General features: G+C 48.1%; 1 protein-coding gene across 2 annotated transcripts in view; it reads right to left on the bottom strand.

Annotated features, from left to right (window-relative positions):
• Positions 1–20,630, bottom strand: part of LOC108920600 (cytoplasmic protein NCK2) — a 54,789-nt gene that overhangs the window by 10,425 nt on the left and 23,734 nt on the right. For both annotated transcript variants that reach the window (XM_018729485.2, XM_018729484.2), the window contains exon 2: positions 5,239–5,480. In XM_018729485.2, the coding sequence (XP_018585001.1) occupies positions 5,239–5,464 (226 nt within the window). In that variant the 5' untranslated portion in view covers positions 5,465–5,480. The remainder of the gene's footprint in view (positions 1–5,238; positions 5,481–20,630) is intronic.

The following is a 20,630-nucleotide window of genomic DNA, read 5'->3' as shown; positions in this document are numbered from 1 at the left end:
CTGCAAAGAAAGACCACTGTGTTACCGGCTTAGTTCTACGTTACTTTCAAACTGACAGTGAATTTAACGACTGTCAGACAAACGGCTATCGTCCGAGAAGCAGGCTAGCGGGCCGGGCAACCCTGACAGCCAAGTACCAGGTAGCGGTCTCGAAGGGACAGCTGAGACAGAGAACAGACGAGGGCAGCCTTTCGAGAAGGAAGGGCCCGCTATGTAGCGGCGGTATCCTTGACGACGGCCAGTCGGAGGCTGCGAACGAGACAACGGCTAGCGCTCGGGCGCCCCGGTCGCATTGACCCTTCTTCAATTGCTCGGTGGACGCTGCAGCCGGGAGTTAACGAGAGACCTCCGAAGCACAGCTCTTGCACCGCTGCGCTTGCGGCCGCGGCCATTCTTCCCCACGTGAAAACCGCCTCTGGGGGACAGGTTGCAGCCAGTTCCCTCAACATAGGTAATAGTAGCACAGTTCACCAAAGCAACAAGAGAAAGAAGCAGGGAAAACACAGCGCGAAACACGACGCCGCAGTGGAAACGGAAGGTAGCACCGTGACTTGCCGCAGCCGTTAATCTCGAACCCGATCTTCAGCACGGTGCCTGGCAGGAAACGTGTCGGAACTAGGGCCCCCGATGCCACGGCGACACAAAGGCAGCGTGCTGCAGGACGCCTCTCTGTCGAGGAACTTGACCCGGCGGAACCCATAGACCGGACACCGAGCACCATCTGGCCGCGGCGGTCACTTGAGAGCAATACCTCCGTCGGTAGGGAAAAGAGCGCCCGTATGGAGCACCGAGCCCCAGGTCACTAATTATTTAGTGCTACGCGGGCGAGCCGCAGAAGATAATCCCGGACGAGCGAGGGAACAGATCGCGGCGTTATTGGCGTTAAGCGCGTTTTCCAAGGCAGGATTTGTTTTGTTCTGAACGTCTGCCAAGCAGAAGTAGGTTATCGTGCCTATAAAATAAATGGATTACCCCTGGAAATAAGCAGTGCCCCGCAGCTCCACTGCCCTCGGCCAACTTCGGGCTCTCGGCGCCAGGGTTGCTGCGGGAAAGGGCTGCCGCTGCGCGCAAATAATCCCAACGCAGCCCCTCCTTGCTTCGATACAGGACATCATTTCCTTGTTTCTCTCTATATTTGCGTGTTTTCAGTTCCTGCACCACGGGGGGAAAGAGATGAAAACACAGAAACCGGAGAAGGAGCGCGAGCTGGCATTCCAGCGAGTGCCTCCTGCATGGAGATCTGTTTTCTTCTGCTTATGCTGTGCACTTTTTCCACTATGCACTCCTCCGCCGCGTTTAAAATCAGACTTGCGAGATGTACGAACGTGCACGTCGCTGCAGCGTCCTTACTCATTGCGGCGAAAACGCGAGCGCTTAACACACCAGCCGTTCACACGGAGGGCCCTCGCTGCGGGGACACTAATGGACATCGAGAGAAATGGAGCAGATGATCACAGGCGTAAGCGAGGTTCGCTTTACTCACCAGTCACACGCTGCTGTTGCGAGCTCTTGCGCTTCTTAAGAATTCATGCCCTCTTCTTTACGAGGAGTTCTGGCTGATACCTCTACTTCATCTTGTGAGGCATTTCGTGGCATTCGCGAAGACTGAATTTGGATTTTGCGAGCCTTTCAACGGCTGAGTATTTATGTTACTTACAACAATTACTAACTACAGTAGTATTTAACTGACACCTTTATCTGCGGTAACTTACAGTGCTGGATACTGAAATTGATAAAAACTTAGTGTAAGTCCAAGGCTACTGTAGCAAATTCAATATTTATTTGGGACATCTGGTAGCGTAGCGGTTAGCGCTACTGCCCTTAGATCCAAAGGTTGCAGGTTCAAACCCCACCTCGTGTGTAGTACCCTTGAGCAAAGTACTTACCCTGAATTGCTCCAGTAAAATTACCCAGCTGTATAAATGGGTAAAATAATTGTTACCTTAATACTGTCAGTGGCTTTGGAGAGAAGCGTCAGCTAAACGAATAAATGTATTCCGCGACAGGGTCAGGCACAGTTTTTGGCTTTCTTGCCGTGTCAGCAATAGAGCAACGTAACGCACACAAAGATATTCACGCACTACGCACAACGGAGTTACCAGTTCACCTTAAACGCATCTTTGGATTGTGGGAGTAAAGTGGGGCAGCCGGGGGGGGAAAAAAAAAAAAAAAAAAAACAGCTTTGTTAAGCGCTCAGTACGTAATAGTGACAGAAAGAGCTGGATGGGCACAGACAGTGTGTCATACAGTATTTTAGAGTAGTTAATGATGGCAAAGCGCCTTCTTATAACTAATCATAAGGGTGTCCATTTTAACTGGTTTTTGGCGATATTTGGTGTCACTTTTCAGAGTCAGCAGCACAACATTTTTTTATAATTAAAAGTAATTATTTCTTCAAATTATGAGCATTCAGCTTACAAAAGGTTTTCAGGACATTACTTTCATAAGGTGAGAGAACACTACACCATTATAAAAAAAAAAAAAAAGCAAGTCACAGCACCAATTTACGGATTTAAAACATCGATTTCTAGAATATACTGTTCACAATTTTTAAAAAAAAAAAAAAAAAAAAAGTTTAGCAATTAGTTTACCACAGGTGACCAAATCATATCAGCTCATTGTCGCAAAAAAAGGAATCCAAACGTTTGCTCGGCACGAATGATGCAAGGCCGAGTCATATAATACGCAACAGCCGCAATAAACCGCAACAACTGGTCATACTGGAACAACCAGCACTGGCCTTCCAAGTGATCTAGAGATCAATTCTAGGCAAAGCAATGAGCCTCCTCAGGTCAGCATATCAGCAAACTGGAACCCAGCAGAGCGCGACACGGGTGTTTTGTCATAGGAAGCACACCGTCTTGCCACGTGAACAAGGCCCGGTGGTTCCTAAGGCTTTGGGTTCGCTTCCAGACCATCAGGTTCTGCAGAGTTTCAAAGGCCCAACAACCCCAGCTGTACCTTTGTGACCGAAAAAGGGCAGGACTCCACACACACCGCGGAAGACTTGACGCTCATTTCAACCGATGTCGGGAAACGCGCAGTAAGAATCCGTCTGATATAAATTCATGCTGCGACCAACGTCTGGATTCCAGCGCTTGCATTTTTCTTAAACAAAGACATCACCACCTGGTCCCCTCATGGTAAATGTCTGCCTCGATGTGTTTTTGTAAAAGATTTTATATTTTACTGTATTGTGTGGTGTTATTGTCTGAAGACAATGGCAAGTAGCTGTGTGATTAGAGTATTTGTATAGCAAAAGGTGCCTCTGCCAGTGAGTACAAAACGAATCTGGATCCGGTGGTTCCAGACAAAAAGAAAGAAAAATCAATTTGAATTTAGGGCCCTGCTGTTCAGCAGTCAGCGGCATTGCCCCTTGCATTAACACAAAGACAGTGGCAAGCCCAGTCTGCTCAGACTGTAACAGTTGTCCAACAAATAGCAGCAGCGCATACAGAAAGACAGATGCACCCACACGTAATGTGTAATTTCTGGATCATGCTGGATGTGCATCGCTGCTCAGCTCTACTTTGCATATGTTTCTGAAAAGAAAAAATGAAAAAAGGCAAAATACACAACACTTTGAAAGGTTTAACAAGGCCAGTAGAGTATACTGTCATAAACCTGCTTGCTGCGCAAGTAAAGTGCAGCCAATGAATATTCAAAGAGGCCTGCGTTGTCTTTCACCGAGAATCAGCCAGTGCGCCTGGACAGGGATGAATTGGGGGTTCCATGGAGAACTCCTGTCATGGCATCCCCTCATACGGAGAAGACTGACGGACACTCTGCCTGGTCATATCAGGAGAGAATGTCTACAGTACGGCTGGCCCTCAAAAAGCGGGACATGGTCACTGGGAGAAGGGCGGATTGTCTTTTGAACCGGGAAGGTGAAGGAGGCCCAACTGGAAGTGATGGAAACCCAGAGGAGAAACGGCAGCTGGGAGCAACTGCTGCAATAACCTGATAACCACCTAATCCATCACAGCAATCTCAGCGCTTCTCCAGCAGCAGCTTTCCTGATCCGGCTGGAGAGGCAAATCAAAAGGTTTACAATAAGTAACGGCTGCGCAGGGACAAGGCGGTGGTGTTCCGATGTGGTCGCACCCACCATACAAGGTCACCTGAACAGCACTTCTGCAGGCACAAAGACGCACACGAAAAGTGGACAAAATGTGTGTACGCTACTGCTGTCCTTCGCTCAGATTGAACCGTGTGTGAAGGAATGCGCTTCGCAGCACAAAGGTTCCCTCAGCTTCAACCTGGTTTTAGTGCATCGAAACACTTGGGCTCCCCTCCGATTTTCAAGGACACCTTGCGCCCTTTTCGGCAGCTGAAATCACCTTTAGGACAAATTTCCATAAGATTGTTACATTCACTCCGGGGGACGCGGTGTTGCAGTGGGTTGGACCCGGTCCTGCTCTCCAGGGGGTCTAGGGTTCGAGTCCTACTTGGGGTGCCTTGCGGCGGACTGGCATCCCGTCCTGGGTGTGTCCCCTCCCCCCTCGGCCTTACGCCCTGTGTTGCCGGGTAGGCTCCGGTTCCCCGTGACCCTGTATGGGACAAGCGGTTCTGGAAATGTGTGTGTGTGTGTGTGTGTGTGTTACATTCACACATGTAGCAGATGCTTTTCTCTAAAGCAACATACAAGTAACAGAAAACAAACTGAATTTCATGGCAAACAGTCATAGATACACACCGGCAATTCTGAAAGCACAGTCACTTTGATAGTACCGTTTTACCGGCGCACATTACATAAGTAGCTGCATACAGAATTGTTTCAGAGAGGAAATGTAAAGCCGATTGTGACACACCGCGTGATGCAAATTTAGGGAGCAGCTGGGAGATAAGTGGGTCAAACAGAGATGGGTTCTGAGATCCTTCTTGAATTCTGAAAGGTACTCGGTAGTTCCGAGAGAGAGAGGGAGCTCATTCCACCACACCGGAGGCAAAAGCGACTTCCGAAGCCTTCAGCATCGAACTGTCTTACTCAAATCCTGCACTCTAGAATTTCAGCTGCAGCAGAGATAAGGTTCAGCCAACCTTCATATGTATGATGAAAGGGCTGGAAGGACGCGTATTTTTTTGAAGCTAGTCTTGCAAATGACAACCCCATACTTTGCGTATATTCTTTTTCTGCTTTTTTTAGTTTACAATCCCATGGATAAACAACACACACACACGCGCGCACATGCAAAACTTCAACAACAAGCGAAAGACATCAATACGAGCAGCGCTTACCCAGCGTGTCCTTGATGTTCTTCACCAACGAGCCCTTTTTAAGACTGTTCTTGCGCTCCACATAGTTGGAAGGCACGTATCCCGTCTTGTTGGCGGCGTTCCGCACCCTCCACCACGTCTTCGAGTCGTCCAGGAGCCACAGGCGCTCATTCTTCCGGATGTCAAGTTCCTGGTCCTGCTGCGCTGTGTAGTCCCACTTGGCTATAACTATGACCTCTTCCGTCATCTTTCATGGAGTCTTTCTGCAACAGAAAGAAAACAGGTGAGATGACAATGACGGCACAAGCAACGCAAAGGAAAGCAGGACGTTCAGCCATAAAGCTATGCAGGGTTTATATCAGCTAACGTTTTCCTAAGTCTAACTGAGTTCCAAGGGCAACGGCAGGTAGTGCAGGTGCCTCACAGTGCCAGGGCTGTGGGGTCGAGCGCGGTATGGAGGTTGCGTGGATTTCACCCAGGTGCTCTGGTTTCCTACCACAGCTCAAAAACATATGAGGGGAATCTAAACTGGCCAGTGTGTCTGTGTGAGTGAGTGTAGCTGCCTTTCGATGGACTGGCACCCCATCCAGCATGTACCCTGCCTGGCCAGTACTGGATAAGTGGATATGCAAAATGGGACAGCTGGTAGCGTAGTGGTTAGAGCCGCTGCCTTTGACACAAAGGTTGCAGGTTTGAGCTTCACCTCCTGCTGTTTCATATCCATATCGTTTCATATCCTTGAGCAAAGTACAGTAAAATGACCCAGCTCTACAACTGGGAAAACAATTGTAACCTTCACACTGAGCTGTTTTGAAGAAAAGCATCAACTAAGTGAATAAATGTAAAAATAATCAATGTACTGTATGTCCCATTCACTTGACATTGTGCTACATTTTCAAGGCAGCAAAGCAATCAGATCAAAATGTTAATTGGGGGGAGGGGAGGAAAAAATAAAAAGTTTATCATCATCTTCTTACTCAGTACTCTTCCAAACTCTCCAGAAGCAGTCTGCCATCTTTGGCAGACATCCCTGCAGAACAAAATGTTGGCAGAAACGAAGACCAGAAAGAAGCATGGAGGGGGATACAGACCATTTTCTCTCATTAAAATTCTCAAATATATAGCCTATTTAAATATTTATAGGAAGCCCATACACAGATAAAAACCCATTAAAAACTGAACTGGGAAAAAACTATCCATGTATTTGGAGAAGCAACAAATGGGCTCTTTATATCATGCTATTTAGTAACACAATGAAAAGAAGAGGAGCATATATTGCGACTAATCTCCCTGTACGGACAGCCTAACCACCAAACGGTCTGCGTGTCAAATTTTATATGCTTAGCAGCTGCACAGAATTACCCAGCCGGCCTAATAATACAAGGGTATCAGCCAGTGAAGACACAGAAGAAAAGGCATACAGTATAATGTATTCTTCAGCTGAACAGAGAGAGAGAAGAGACAGGAGTCGGCGACAAGTAGAATCCTGGAATCAGAAAACGATGTCCGATACATGTAGCATCTGAAACTGCGCAAGTTTATCTTCGATATAAATAACAGTTGCATCATAATAGCAAATGTAAATGTGTACAATTGAAGCCTTAGATACAGTAAAAAAGGCATTGAATAAAATACAGAGGTCGTGGTCTTTTCAGAAAGAGGACCATTACACACACACACACACACACACACACACACACACACACACACACACACACACACACACACACACACACACACACACACACACACACACAGTGGCTGAAACCGCTTGTCCCAAGCAGGGTCGCAGAGAACCAGAGCCTAACCCCTAACACAGGGTGCCAGGCTGGAGGGGAAGGGGACACACCCAGGACGGAATGCCAGTCCATCGCAAGGCACCTCAAGCAGGACTCGAACCCCAGACCCACCGGAGAGCAGGCCCTGGCCAAACCCGCTGCGACTCCACGCCCCCCTCCATTAAAAACAGCAATATAAATGTCTTAAAGCTCACAAAAGCCTTCATAATAATAATTATAATAGCCAAGTATGAGAGTTTTGTTTACATTGTTCAGTGTAACACCACATGAAAACACAAATTTCGTTTGTTCCAATGAACATTTTGTATTCACCACCCTACTTATTCCAGGAGTAACCGAGTTGTGTTCTGCGACCATCTTTCATTAATCAACCGCCGTATAAGGAAATTACAAAAGTGACTCGTTTTGCTGAGATTGTCACTGGCAACAGGAGGCACTTCTTCCGAGGGAACTATTGTGCGTGCGGTGGAATCCCAGTTGTCTGGGGGTTCATGTGAGCCCACAACATACTGTACTTACAACAACCTATTCACACAATTATCCCATCGTGATTAAGTTATGATTTTTTTCAGTTCATATTTCATGTTTCAGAATGATTTCTAGTTAACCCCCTCTCCCCTCAATACTTGATTATAAAGTTGACAAAAATGCAAATCAAACTCACTTCCGGGGGGGAGGGGGGGGGGGTCTCATGTCTCCACCCCCCCGTACCTTCCCCCCACTTTCCCCAACCAGAAAGAGATGCACATCAGCCCTCTGCACCAGTCAGCATCGCAGTGTTTCATCTCCTTCCAGTAAGAGGAACATTGAAACAGTTGATTACGTTTAATTTATTTGTTTCGGCTCCCGGGGCTGATGGAGGGAGTGTCACAGGAGGGCCCTCGCTCTCTGTAAATAATCCAGTCTGCAGCACTGAGCGCGATCCGCTCCGCAACTGTGACGTAAGGGGATGCCATTGGGGAGACGGACCACAGGGCTCAATGGATCGAGCATCCCCCACCCCAACAGCACGACAGAAGGCGCGTAACGGAACAGCCGAGGGACGCTGGTACGGCACACACTTCCACGTAATTGCACAGGACACGCCGCATAACGTTTTGTGCAAAGTACATCTTGGACACGGGCAATTCGCTTACCAATTCCCATGTGGGTGCGCAAAACGAAAATAATCTTAGGTTTTATTTCACAACCGAGTTTCAATATTTTCGGAGCACAGCAGCAGAGTGGGAGAACCATTACCGCGCTTATCATTTATTACTGCAATCCTCTGAATAAACAGACCTCAACGTTTCATCGCATCCTTTACGCAGAATATCAAACACACACAGACACACACCCCTACTGAGCTTCATTGGCATGAAAAAGCAAACAAGCTAAACGATACACTGTAGATGAGTTCCTCAGACCTCTATGTTCATAAATCTAACCACTATATATACACACACGTATTCATGTTATTTAACGAACAACATTATAAAAATGCTTGCGATGAGCTTTAAGGCTGAAATATAAGCTTTTAACAAGCTAATGGATCAATACTCTGAGCCAGTGCTGCAACAATGCATACGCTTTTTTGTTCCGTCAGATTTACTATGCGTTTTCAGACTGGAGCATTGCTAGAAGCAACTTATGAATGGGCCCCATTAATATTTCAGTAAGCATGTTGCAGTGCGCAGGGGAGGAAGCGCAGTCAGGGTAGTCCCCTTCGGAGGGAGCGGCTCACGCAAGGGGTCCTTTTAGGCCGGGGGCCTGTGGTTCAGACGCCCGCAGCATCCCTGCAAACCCGTAGCGGCGTGTTGTGCTCATCGCTGCGGGTTCTTCACTGTGCCATCTCCCCTGGCACCTTAATGGAGATTTGGCAAACCAGGGCCGACGGTGCGGACGAACGGCAGGAGCTCTGCTCGGAGGAAGGAAGGGGCTGCAACGGGCAACTGAAACTCACAGATCGTGGTATCACTGTGAGGAATATAAAGGACAAGTCACTGTTCACCGACCTTATGAGATCTAGGCGCGTGCAAATGCACACGAACCCACACGCAGAGGTCCGGGGCACTTAGGGAGTTCCTGTCTGGGACCTGAGGGTTCTGACCCAGTAAATGATGTTGGGATTTGAGTTTTTGAACCTCCAGCTGTCTCCCACCACAAAAGCTCTGGGGGAAATAAGAACTTGGCTCAAAGCTCTTTTTTGGTCATTGGGAAATAAGAGATTACACCGAATTATGGTTCAGCATCAGACCTCCAGGGAAATCAAGTGCCACTGCCATTGCTCTTATGCATGTAGTATTAAAATCCTCATGTGCTCTCATCAGAAGAAGAGCAGTCACACAGAGGAGGACTAATACACCATCCATCAGAAACTAAAAGAGCAACTGCCGAGTGCCAGCGAAAGCCTGACGCGACCCAGGGTTTCCCAGCTGCAGGACAAATCTCCATTATGGATTGAGTGATAACGGCAAGACGCATTAAAAAAAATGTATGGGTGCCCTGCCCTGTGCTGCCTAGAAACATGTCATGTGTTGCGGCACTTCTGATGCGCGTGTGCATCCACGTAGCTGACGCGAGATCATCTTTAGATTGCTTGCTATGGAGCATTACAAACTGAAGCAAAAGCATTACATAACCTCAGTAAGAACATAATAATCCATGTAAGTGACAGCGCAGCACTGTATTTCAAAGACGTTTCGGCAGAGCAGAATGAAGTTGAGCAGCAGTATCATGCATTAACTTTGCTCGGGAGATGTATTACTTCGCCTGTCTGCTCCTCTAACCTTCTCCTTCAAGCTGCTGTCATGGATCGGGGGGGAGGGGGGGCTTTCGCACCGTACTCCCGTCTTCAAAAGCCACATGGGATCCGACACCGATTTGGAGGCGTCGCAGTGACAGCTCCACGCTCGACAGAGCTCCGCAAACACAGCCGCTTTCCGCTGACGGTAAACACTCGCGCTGATCTGAAACACGCGAGAGTTCGGTGCACGAAGGAGTGATTTCGTGACCTTAAACACAAAGCGGAGTCCTTTCGCTGTCGCGCTTGCGCTGCCGTCTCCTGCATGTTTTGTCCACCTCGTTCGCAGACGGGTGGCACGAAGCAGATCAAAAGTGGGACTCGTCTTAAAGTCAAACATGGAGCTTGAGCCTGCGCGCGTGCTGTGTCAGTGTGCGCTGAGCTAGAAAGAGTGTGTGAGGCCACAGCTGGTGACAGCTGTGCACCCAGACGCTCGCAGTTTCAATTTCAGACAGCAGCATGTGAGAGACCCCCCTGCCCCCCCCCCCACCTTGGGACATACTGGTGTAATTTTAAGAGCGACGCTGGGGCACAATCTGCGTTTACGAGCATGTGGCGTCGGTCTGCGGTGCGCCCCGGGCCGCGGCTGGCCTCACGACCCCCAGCCGCCGCAACCCAGATGGCGGAACACCTCGGGTGGGCAGACGGAGGGAACCCGAGACACGATTCCGCACAGGGATCAGGAATGCGCGAAGCCATCTGAGCGCCAATATCAGATAGGTGAGTAGGGACTCGTCACGCCGAAACTACCAAGGCGAAGCAAACAAGCTTTGGGGAACCTGTACGGCAGCTGAAAGTCAGCGAATGCAAGTGCTGCGCAGCAGCAGTGAGTCAAAAGTGCTACGGGCACACCGATGGAAAGTCAGGATTAGTCTCTGCTATTACCCTCTGAAAACAAGTAGAGAGAAAAATTAATACGAAATGGCAGAAACTCGAGGAAGTAGGAGGAAATACATAATCTTAATGAAAAGGGAGTCTTTTGATGTTTTTTGATCTCATTTAATGAGTCAGAAAATGAACAATGCAGCGCCTATGGAGAGTACCTCAAATGTCGTCATCGAACCACACAGAGCGATACCTAAAAGGATTTAATTATGGCTGCTGTGGTTTACATCTCACAGAGAAAATGTTTAGACTTGCAAATCTGTAAGCTCCAAGGCGTCTTTAAAAAAGCCGAGCACTGAGCGCTGGTACGAAAGGAAAAGGCAGCTTTAGCTGCAGCCTGTCCGTTGCGTTGGGCTGTAAAGTCACCAAACCGGACGGGGCACCGTATGCGCTCTCCACACATAGGTGAGGGGCGCTGAGGCTGGGACAGGCCCAGCCATGCACACGGACCATTGCGCAGGCTTGCGGGAATGCAGAATTTCAAGAGTGGGACACGCCTCTTTGGCTGGTTACAGCACATGGGAGAAGCTCATCTGAGCTGCCCGTCTCCAGAGGTGGCACGAGGAGGCACAGCAGACGAGATGCAACCCAGAAGAGGGCGAAAACGTTCGCCGTCCTCTTCGACAAGCAGGCCAGGGAAAGACAGGTTGGTGGGCTGCTGCTATCATACATCCCTGCTGTATCACTTCCTGCCATTATATGCCTGCCTTCAGCCCAGCCCAGCCATCAGTAACGTCAAAATGCCCGAGATCCAAACCCAGACGGGGTTCTCGACAGGTTAAGAGCAGAGACCTGGGTTTTCCACGGGTTCGCGATGTGCAGCCTCTCCCTTGAGACACAAACATTTGCAACGCCGCAACCCATTGTGGCAGCTTCAGACCCCTCCGGTTTGGAGAAACTCTGCAAAGAGAAACTGAAAGTGGAAGGAGGAGAGGGGAGGAAAAAAGAAGGGCACATCATTGCCGTTAGTCATTCAGGCTAAATCCTGCAGCGTCGCCCTTTTTCTTTTCTTCTTAAAGTGTCTCCACCAGCTCCTTGGTTTCGTGGTTATTTATAGGAGAGAGCAGCAATTATGTATGTCCAGCACAGAGCTCCATAGGCTCCCCACGCCCCTGCTCCGCTCAAGCCGCTGCTTTTCCTACAGTTCCTGTGAGTTACTAATCCAGGGCTGTATCGTGCACTTTAATGTTTCCCTCTCTCCTGCTCATGAATCTTAATGACCCTTTTAAACTGTTCTCGCTATTACACGAAACTGCAAAATGTGTGCTTTGGAAGTAAACACTTCTTGTTCTGTACCCATTAGTTTACTTCACACTGAAATACACAAAAACGCTTCTGAAAGATCGAAGTCGCCACAGTGAAGTGGGATTTTTTTTGGACAGTACATTAATGCATTCTATCAATGGAAAAGAAAAAGAGGGGGAGCCAGTCCATTTGGCACCCCTGAGGACATGCGGGACTGCAGGGCAGGCTGCTGACTCAACCCGGCCTGTCATAAACAGTATTATGAAGAAACAGGGATCAAGGTTCCTCTGTTGCCTGAAGTACATTTTCCATGAGTGAGTATGGGGTTGAGTCCATGACAACCACTGCAGAGTGTTGTTCTGTTTTTATGAACAGCGCTGGGTCACGGCGGCATAGAGACCGATGTGGTACGCTGGGAAACTGTGAATATGTTCCCATACATAAAACAAGGGCAGAAGGACAAAGGTTGCAGTGATTCACGGGTGTGATCAAGTGGCTCCATCTAATACGATCCAGAAGGGTGTCCTCACGTTGCAGAAGTCCTTTGAAATGTCACGCAGACCAAATGCTCCTCCTTCAAGTGGAACAAAATGTAATACTGCGGTCATTCACGTATTGGAAACTTCAGGTGTACGCCGTAATATTAAACACATATCCTTTCTATGTATAAAACAGTAATGAGTCTACATTCAGCGACTTTCTTCAAAAAAAAAAAAGAAAAAAAAAGAATTTAGGCTGTGGTTTAATAAGAAATTAGATGGTGACAAATGAAAATGTCTTTTTTTTTTTTTTAATGGTTCAGCAAAGCCTACTGCAGTAAGTTTGTATCCCATCACATTCCCAGAAGAAATGTATGAACGTGCCAGGAACGGCCTTACATTAAACACACAGCTGGGACATCTCTGGGAACATTGTTTGAAGGTGCACAAGACTGAGGCAAGTTCTCTGAATGAGCTTCCAGTTTCATTCCTGGGTGTTGATGGAGGTGCAGGCAGTGAAGACTTCAGAGCATAGAGAAGACCAAACGACAGCACCCCATAAGCAATTTGAAGAGGACAGAGAGGCCATGAGCAAGCGCTCCGTGTCCATTTTCCAAAGTCTATGCCATCAACAGAGTGTGCCAGCCAGATGTCTCCAAGAAGGTGAAAGCTCAGAGAAGCAATCGGATGGTTGCGGCCAGCTCTGCTCAAGGGCAGGAGTATAAAGCGCAGGACGTTCGTTGTAGAGCGTGCCCCGGGACCCCGCGGCCTCAAATCAGCCGCTGCACTCACATCACACACACAGGTGGAGCTACACAAAATGACAATTGCACCTCTTTTCAGCAGGACGAGCCCTGAACCTCTAGCCCTCTTGAAGGCTCGAGGTCCATCATCACTTTGAAGCACCGAAAGAAGCCTGTGAAACGCTAAAACTGGCTTTCTTACCTGTGAAAGGCAGCAAACGCAATGAGCTCACCTTTAACCAACTACCTTGCTTCTTTCTCGCGACTGGACAAAAAGTGTCTGAACCCTGAAGAGTAGAGCTTTCCCTCAGAGGGGAACGGACAGCGGACTTTGGATCTACAGCGGACAGGTGTGGTGCACCAATCTGTTTCCACAACTTCAGCAGGAAAGTGCAGCAGATCAAAACCAGGTGACTGCAGTGGGCCCCCCCAGCGAAGACAGAATGCAGGCATGGCCCGGGACTTCCGGCTCCCAGGTCAGGGCTGGCCGATGTCGCCAACTGTTTGGCCCACTTTTGGCACTCGAAAGCAGAGCACGAGACAATCCCATCCTTGTTCTCAGACACATCTCTTCCTATTGTACCACAAGCTAAGAATCTCAGTGACCTCTGTCCCACCGTGCCATGAATCACCTTAAAATTCTAAGTATTTTACCTAGCCAGGTCTTCAGGGAAAGGTTTTTCTTTTAACAAAAAATATATACATAAATATATCCTCTAAAATTTCCAGTAGAATTAGATTGTTGGATTTGGCAGGAGTATTGCTTCATTCATTTAGGTTCACTCCCTCCTCTCCATACGCTCGGCTTAACCGGTGCCAGCGTTAGTCTGCATCACTGATTTCTAATGAGAAATGCAGCCTTTGAAAACCAATTTTAGCCTCGCGCTCCAGACAAAGGGCCCACAAGGTGCCCTTTAATCAGGAACTGTCTGGTACATCACTTCCGCTTTACTTCCATGCTTGTAGTGTCATGTGGGGTTTCCATGGAAACACCAAGTGGCCCAGGGGATATGTCGTCAAGGGACAGGAAGTTGACCAAACCCATGTGGGTCCAAACGTCAGACACCGTTCACATAAAAAAAAAAAAAAAAAAAAGAAAAAAAGGCTCTGGGGGGGTGAACATCCATGGGGGTGTCATGTGCCTGCTGAGCACATTATCCAGGGCAAACTGCAGGGGACAGAGCTTAGAAATCCCTGCTGTCTGTACCTGTACAACAATATGACCAGCAGGTGGCATAGTGGTTAGAGCTGCCACCTTTGGAGTCAAAGGTCTCAGGTTCAATTCCCACCTTCTGCCGTGGTACCCTTGAGCAAGGTACTTACCGCGGATTCCTCCAAAAAAAATAAAATACTGAAAGTAGCATCACACTGTAAATCACTTTGGAGAAAAGCATTGCCTAAATGAACGAATGTAAATGTGAACTGCTACATATTCAGCTGCGCAGCTGTGTACCTCTCCTGGACCTTGAACCACAGCTGTTCTTCCCAGTGCAGGAACCATGTTTACATAAAACTGCTGTCACCGATCGCAGCGTGTTCGGAAGCGTGTGCGGTAGAATCGTCAGACGCTTTTAACTCCCTCAAGAGACTAAGCCACCAGTCGACGGAAAAAAGATGCTCCTGCAGCCCCGAGGGACATATGTCATCCCTTTGCAGAGCCCCCTTCCCCGCTACCCCCTGCTCATTTATTTCAGTGCTCATCCTCATATCCACTGAAGTTAAAATCAACTGAGGCTAAAATCAAAGTGATTTTATTTCTAAATTAAAACAGAAATGGCCCAAAGCGCAAGGGAAGAAAGCAAAGGCATAGAGTAACAACAGAAGGGAGGTGAAGGGGAAAGAAAGAGCAGCTTAAAATGTCGCTCTGCTCAGCCGGCCTGTTTACTCTGAGCAATGAGGTGCGAAGCAGGATGACCACGGTGTAAAGAGGTAGGGATGATCTCTCTCTATATATCTCTCTCTCACACACACACACACACACACACACACGTTACAGACGTGATGTTTCAGCCATCGCCACAACCTTACGAAACATTTGTATATTCAGGAGATGTGATACCCGATACTGCGCTGCAACTTTCCCTACATGCAAGACCTCCAAACCGATCTGTTCATACCAAACATAATGCTGGCAGCTCTTACAGCTGAGGGAATCACAGCGGTCCACTGGAGTATACACTAGACCTTCAGTACAGTCCAGTACCACGCTGTTCCCCGCTGCCTGCTCCTATGAAAACCCTTTCATTCTCGCTCACACACGGCCGTTTCCCCAGACCCCAGCAGACTTCCTGCAGACTCCATTCTGACCGAGATGGTCGCAGGGCCTCAGGAGCTCGCTCCGTGCAACACGGCTTACCCACAATGCTCTCCTGACTACCCTCAATGCCACCGAGTCATGGCATACTGAGAAAGCATTAACACAAACTAGACACCGTTTCAGACTTTGTATCATTAATGAGGTTTCTCTTCCAGTGCTCCTTTACCACACTGTACACCATTCAATCTGACAACTGAAGGTAATGAACGGCAATAAACAAACCAGCACTGGCAGGTGAGCCAATCATAATGAAATTGATTACGGGCAATCCATAAAAGTACAAAGTTCTACAATTCTCGCTTCCGGTAAACTAAGATTTTTTTCAGATACTATTATCAATTCAGATCAACTCTAGACTTCCTCTGGGTTAACTCTACATTAATATGCATAAATTAATTATCCCACTGCCATTTTGCGGTGATTAAAAAGGCAGGCTGACTCATAGCAAGCCCTGCTATGCCTTTATAATTCAACCCCTGCCTGAATGGAAGGCACACAAAAAAAAAAAAAAAAAAAAAAGAAAACAGAAACCGGAGCAAATTGACAATCTCTTTCCATTTCCCTCACAGCAATTGGGAACGCAGCGTCTCCCCGCTCACGAGCACAATACACAAAAACAAAAGGACAGACTGTAGAGAGGAGAAAGTTTCCACCAAACCAGGTCAGAATTAAACTGCAATCTTTTAGACAGTCCACGCACAGAACAGATTCCATATAAACACACGCACAGAAAACCACACTGCTCATAGCAGAACAAATAATAAGAAAAGTCACAATTACACAGCCCACTGGGAGGTGGTGGGGAGGGGGTCAGCTTAAAATTAAATTTTCCCTTCCCAGTTTGGCCTAATTAAAAAAAAGAAAATCAGGCATTTGCACTGTCCAGGTTTCCCGGAGATACGAATAGCCTCTTACGGTCCAGAGCTACGGCTCCAAAGTGCTGTGCTCCACACCCAGTAAAGGGTCGCTGCCCACATGCACATATAAATAAAATGCGAAACACAGGCACCGATCCAATGATTTCAGCTGGTACTGTAGTGTATAGCGCTGCTGCCTTTGGACTCAAAGGTCACAGGTTTGGACACCACCTCCAGCTGTAGTACCCTTGAGCAAGGGACTTACCTTAAATCGCTCAAGTAAAACTGCTCAGCTGTATAAAATGGGTAAATGATTTTTGGAGAAAAGCATCAGCTAAACAAATAAATGTAAGCAATGACAACGTAACCAATGTCCAATAAACAAATGGCGCTCCATCTCACCCATCTGCCACGTGATTTCTTTTTAAAAAAAAAAAAAAAAAAAAAAAAAAAAAAAAAAAAAAGTACTCGCGTCACTGCTGATGTATCCCGTCTCAGGGGAAATGGCATTTCTCAAAAGCCTCAGAACGATTCTTCTACAGTGTTCCCACGACACCTGGCGTATTGTGCAAAACCAAAATCGGAAAGGCTTATCCTACTGGATTACAAAGGGGGGAAAATGCAAAATCCCTGAGCCAGTCCTGAATTTCTTCATCATCATCATCTACATATCTCCACTTTGAAGCGATCAGGTTGCATGGGCCGACAGGGGACGAGGGACGCAGACACACCACAAAGCAGAAGCACCGTGTACCAAAAACTGCTGGCAGCTCATGGTAGCACCATAGTTGGTAGTAGTGCAGCTCAAGGTCCGTGTGGTTTTATGGTATGAACCCTACAGAACCAGTGAAAAGATCACTTGCTGGAAACAAGTACTTTTTCCAAGAGGCATTTCGTTAACAAATATGAGCTGGAAATGAGCCACCACATTTCCCCAGCTCTTCCGTAAGCAATTCCACAACTGTAGCCGACCTGGTTGGCGGGGGGGGGGGACTGGCTGCTTTGCCTTGACTCTCCCGTCCTGTTCCTCCCACACAAGTATTGCCCAGGTCTTGTGATGAACTCAAACTTTAACCGAGAAATTTCCATAAACACTCTAAGACGCGCAGACGTTCCAACATGAAGATGATGGATATCTTTCTAAATATGCATCTGCCTCAGTTCTCCGAGGACTTTCACGCGGCCCAATTTTGGCCCAAATTTAGGCCCGCGTTTGGCCTCGGAGGCCCAGTATGCAGACACTGTGGCACGGCAAGGCGCGGCACAGCAATACCACCCTGAACCACCACCTTAGGCACTACTACACAGATTAACACCTTGAGTAATTGGTCTTTAAGTATGCCGACTGTGACCCTAAAGTAGCAAGTACAGCTATGCCGTCTATCCATCACAGCACTTAAAAAGCTCACAAGGTCACGAGCATGCAGTAAAAGCGCAGTGTGGAGCAGGGCAGGAAAAAGCCAAGAGCCCACACTGCATCTTCAGGCCTCCTGTGACACACGTGCTAATTACAAACTACTCATTGATTTCTCCAGGCAAACGAGCTATTTACAGAGCTCATACACATGACGGGGTGCACGGGCTACATCGACGCCAATTAACGTACATCTCAATGAGGAATAACTGGTTACTCAACCAACCCGAATTAAGGAGAAACTCCAAAGAAAATGATATTTTGCAGGTAATTGTAGCCGTTTCCAGTCATTTAACTAAAAACATATCAAACATAATTTCAGGTCAGCCATGCTCGTAGGTGCTTCAGTCAAGGTCTTCAATGGTGTGGGGGAGATAGAGCAGTAATTGCTACCATAACTGCTAACTACATCAGCCTGAATTCACTCTTCCACATGAAACTGCTCATCCTCAAGGCAAAGCAATAGGCTGCTTTCCTGAAAATACCCTACCTCCTTTCCTCTCCTGTGTTTCTTCAGGGTGTGCTCACCAACATTTACATTTATTTAGCAGACGCTTTTCTCCAAAGCGACTTCTGATGGATCCGATGGATACTACGTAATGTTACCAGCCCACACACCTTATTCAACACGGTGACTTACCCTGCTAGATACACTATTTACAATGGGTCATTCATCCATACATACATCAGTGGAACACCCTCCCTGCCACCCACCACTCACACACCATGGGGGAACCTGAACAGCATGTCTTTGGACTGCGGAAGGAAACCCACACAGACATGGGCAGAACATGCAAACTCCACACAGACCGAGCTGGGATCGAACCCACGTCCTCTCACGCTACCCAGGTGCTGTGAGACAGCAGCGCTACCCACGCGAACGCAACAGAGATGCTGGAGAGAGAGAGCCGGGACTGCTGGAACGCTGGCAGCGAACGCTCTCTTCAAACTCCACCGTACTCTCTCGGGCGACGCAATCTGGCTGAGGGATAAGCTGCAATACACACAGCTCCACGCCCACCACTGGATGCTCAGGAACAGCACAACCATTGCGCTTGCAGGAGAAGAGAGACGCCATATCTCAGAGCATCTGCCACGTGAGGCCGAAGCGCTAAACTCAACGCCGTGGTACCCAGAGGACCGGCTAGGGTTCCTCCACCACCCCCTGGCCAGTAATCCACTCGAACATCTGCTCTCCACAGTGTATTATTTACATGAATAAATAAGAGGCCTTCACAGAGCACAAGAGACTATGCAGTTTTAAGGGCAAAATGACTGGGGGGCGTGTGTCCGCTGTTCTGAGACATATGCCTCTGTGTTTCAGCACCAGATTGCGAGAGTCCACGCAACAGGATGTATACAAATGAGCTTCGCCGTGTTCTTATTCTGCAACATTACACTTCTGATCACCATTCATGCAGACTAACATGAGCGAAAGGAGCCATGGTACACACGCTTGGCAACATGGACCTGTGCGGAACGCCAGCAGCGGACCAGCAACACCGGCGGACCTTCTCATGAAGTCGGAAAGTGATCCTTGAGCAAAGGAAGGATGGGCGGCCACCACGTCGCGCTGGGTTTCGGTTGGGACATTAAAACACGGACGTGAGCCTCAGGACGGCAGGTTGAGGGCAGATCTGCCGCCTAACTCCATTCGCAGTTCAATAAAGAACCATTTTTTCCATTTCCTCCCTTCCGGCACTGTGAGCAGACGGGCAACCTGGCACCAAGCAGCACGGAAACGGCTCTCTGTTTTTACCCATCCGACTGACAACCCTCAGCAGGGAGCTGCAGGTTCCAGGACAACCAACAACTGCTTGTGTCTGAGAATGAAGAAAGGGTTCAGCAAGACTTGCAACATCCTCTCACCGTCAATACTTAAAAATACATTAAACAAAAAAAATCAAGTTATGCTCTTCATAGGCTACTAGCAGATGCTACAACACTTCAATTGTTCAAAAAGTCAACACAGTGGATCTGAAAAATTATTTTATTTCGCCATAAAAATGGCAAAACCGGTAGACTTGTGCTTGCTGATGCAAGCCCAAAGCATGTTGTAACACACAGTTAAAACACACTGAGGAAGATGCACAAAGGCAATTTAGAAGATAAAACTCAGAAGGCTCTTTCCTACGAAAGCCCTCACTTCTCCCAATGCGACGTGATCTCCGACATGCTGCCAGCAACAAAGCTGAGACCTCTGTCTCCGTGTGCCCGCACGCAGGCAGGGTTGGCAAACACAGCCAAAACATTGCGGAAGCGTGCACCGTGCCATCGAGTCTTACAACCCCACACACACGCGCGCACACACATTAAGGAATATAATCATCACTTGTCTCGGATATATGCAAAAACCAAAAACAATGCCAAGGTAACAAAACTAGAGCAGGATACAAAAATCTACCAGTCTCATTAAATCGCTGGAACCCTTCGGGGATCTTCTCAAGAAGGCCTGGCCTCCAGTTCAATTTTAGCAGGGCCCTCCTTCTCCTCTCTTCAATTACTTCACTTATTTCCCAGGAGGAGTTTATCCTGAAAATGCCTGGCAATCGAAAGACATGCCTCTAATTTCTTTAATAGGCAGGTTTGGGCAAGGCGGCCTTGAACTCTACTCAGCCGTACTGCAGAAACGGCAGGCCCGCAGACTGGCCGTACCCCTGGGTAATTCTACTCCCGAGGAGGCGCTCGGCGTGGGTGGGGTGGGGGTAAGCTCCTTTTATTTAGGCCCTTTACTCTGTCAGGCTCCACGGCGTCTCAGCTAGCTGGACCTGGCATCTGGGTCATGTCTACATACAGTGCTGCGAGTTTCAGGGAGTCATTACGAACGATGGACAGCTATTTCCAGAAGGGAGGGGGAGGGGGTATTGCACAGATGAATGACGTACCGCCGCT

Source organism: Scleropages formosus, chromosome 14, assembly GCF_900964775.1.
Source record: "Scleropages formosus chromosome 14, fSclFor1.1, whole genome shotgun sequence".
Classification (NCBI taxonomy): Eukaryota; Metazoa; Chordata; class Actinopteri; order Osteoglossiformes; family Osteoglossidae; genus Scleropages; species Scleropages formosus.
The sequence above is the reverse complement of the archived record's forward strand: the minus strand, read 5'-3'. Positions and strand labels throughout refer to the sequence as shown.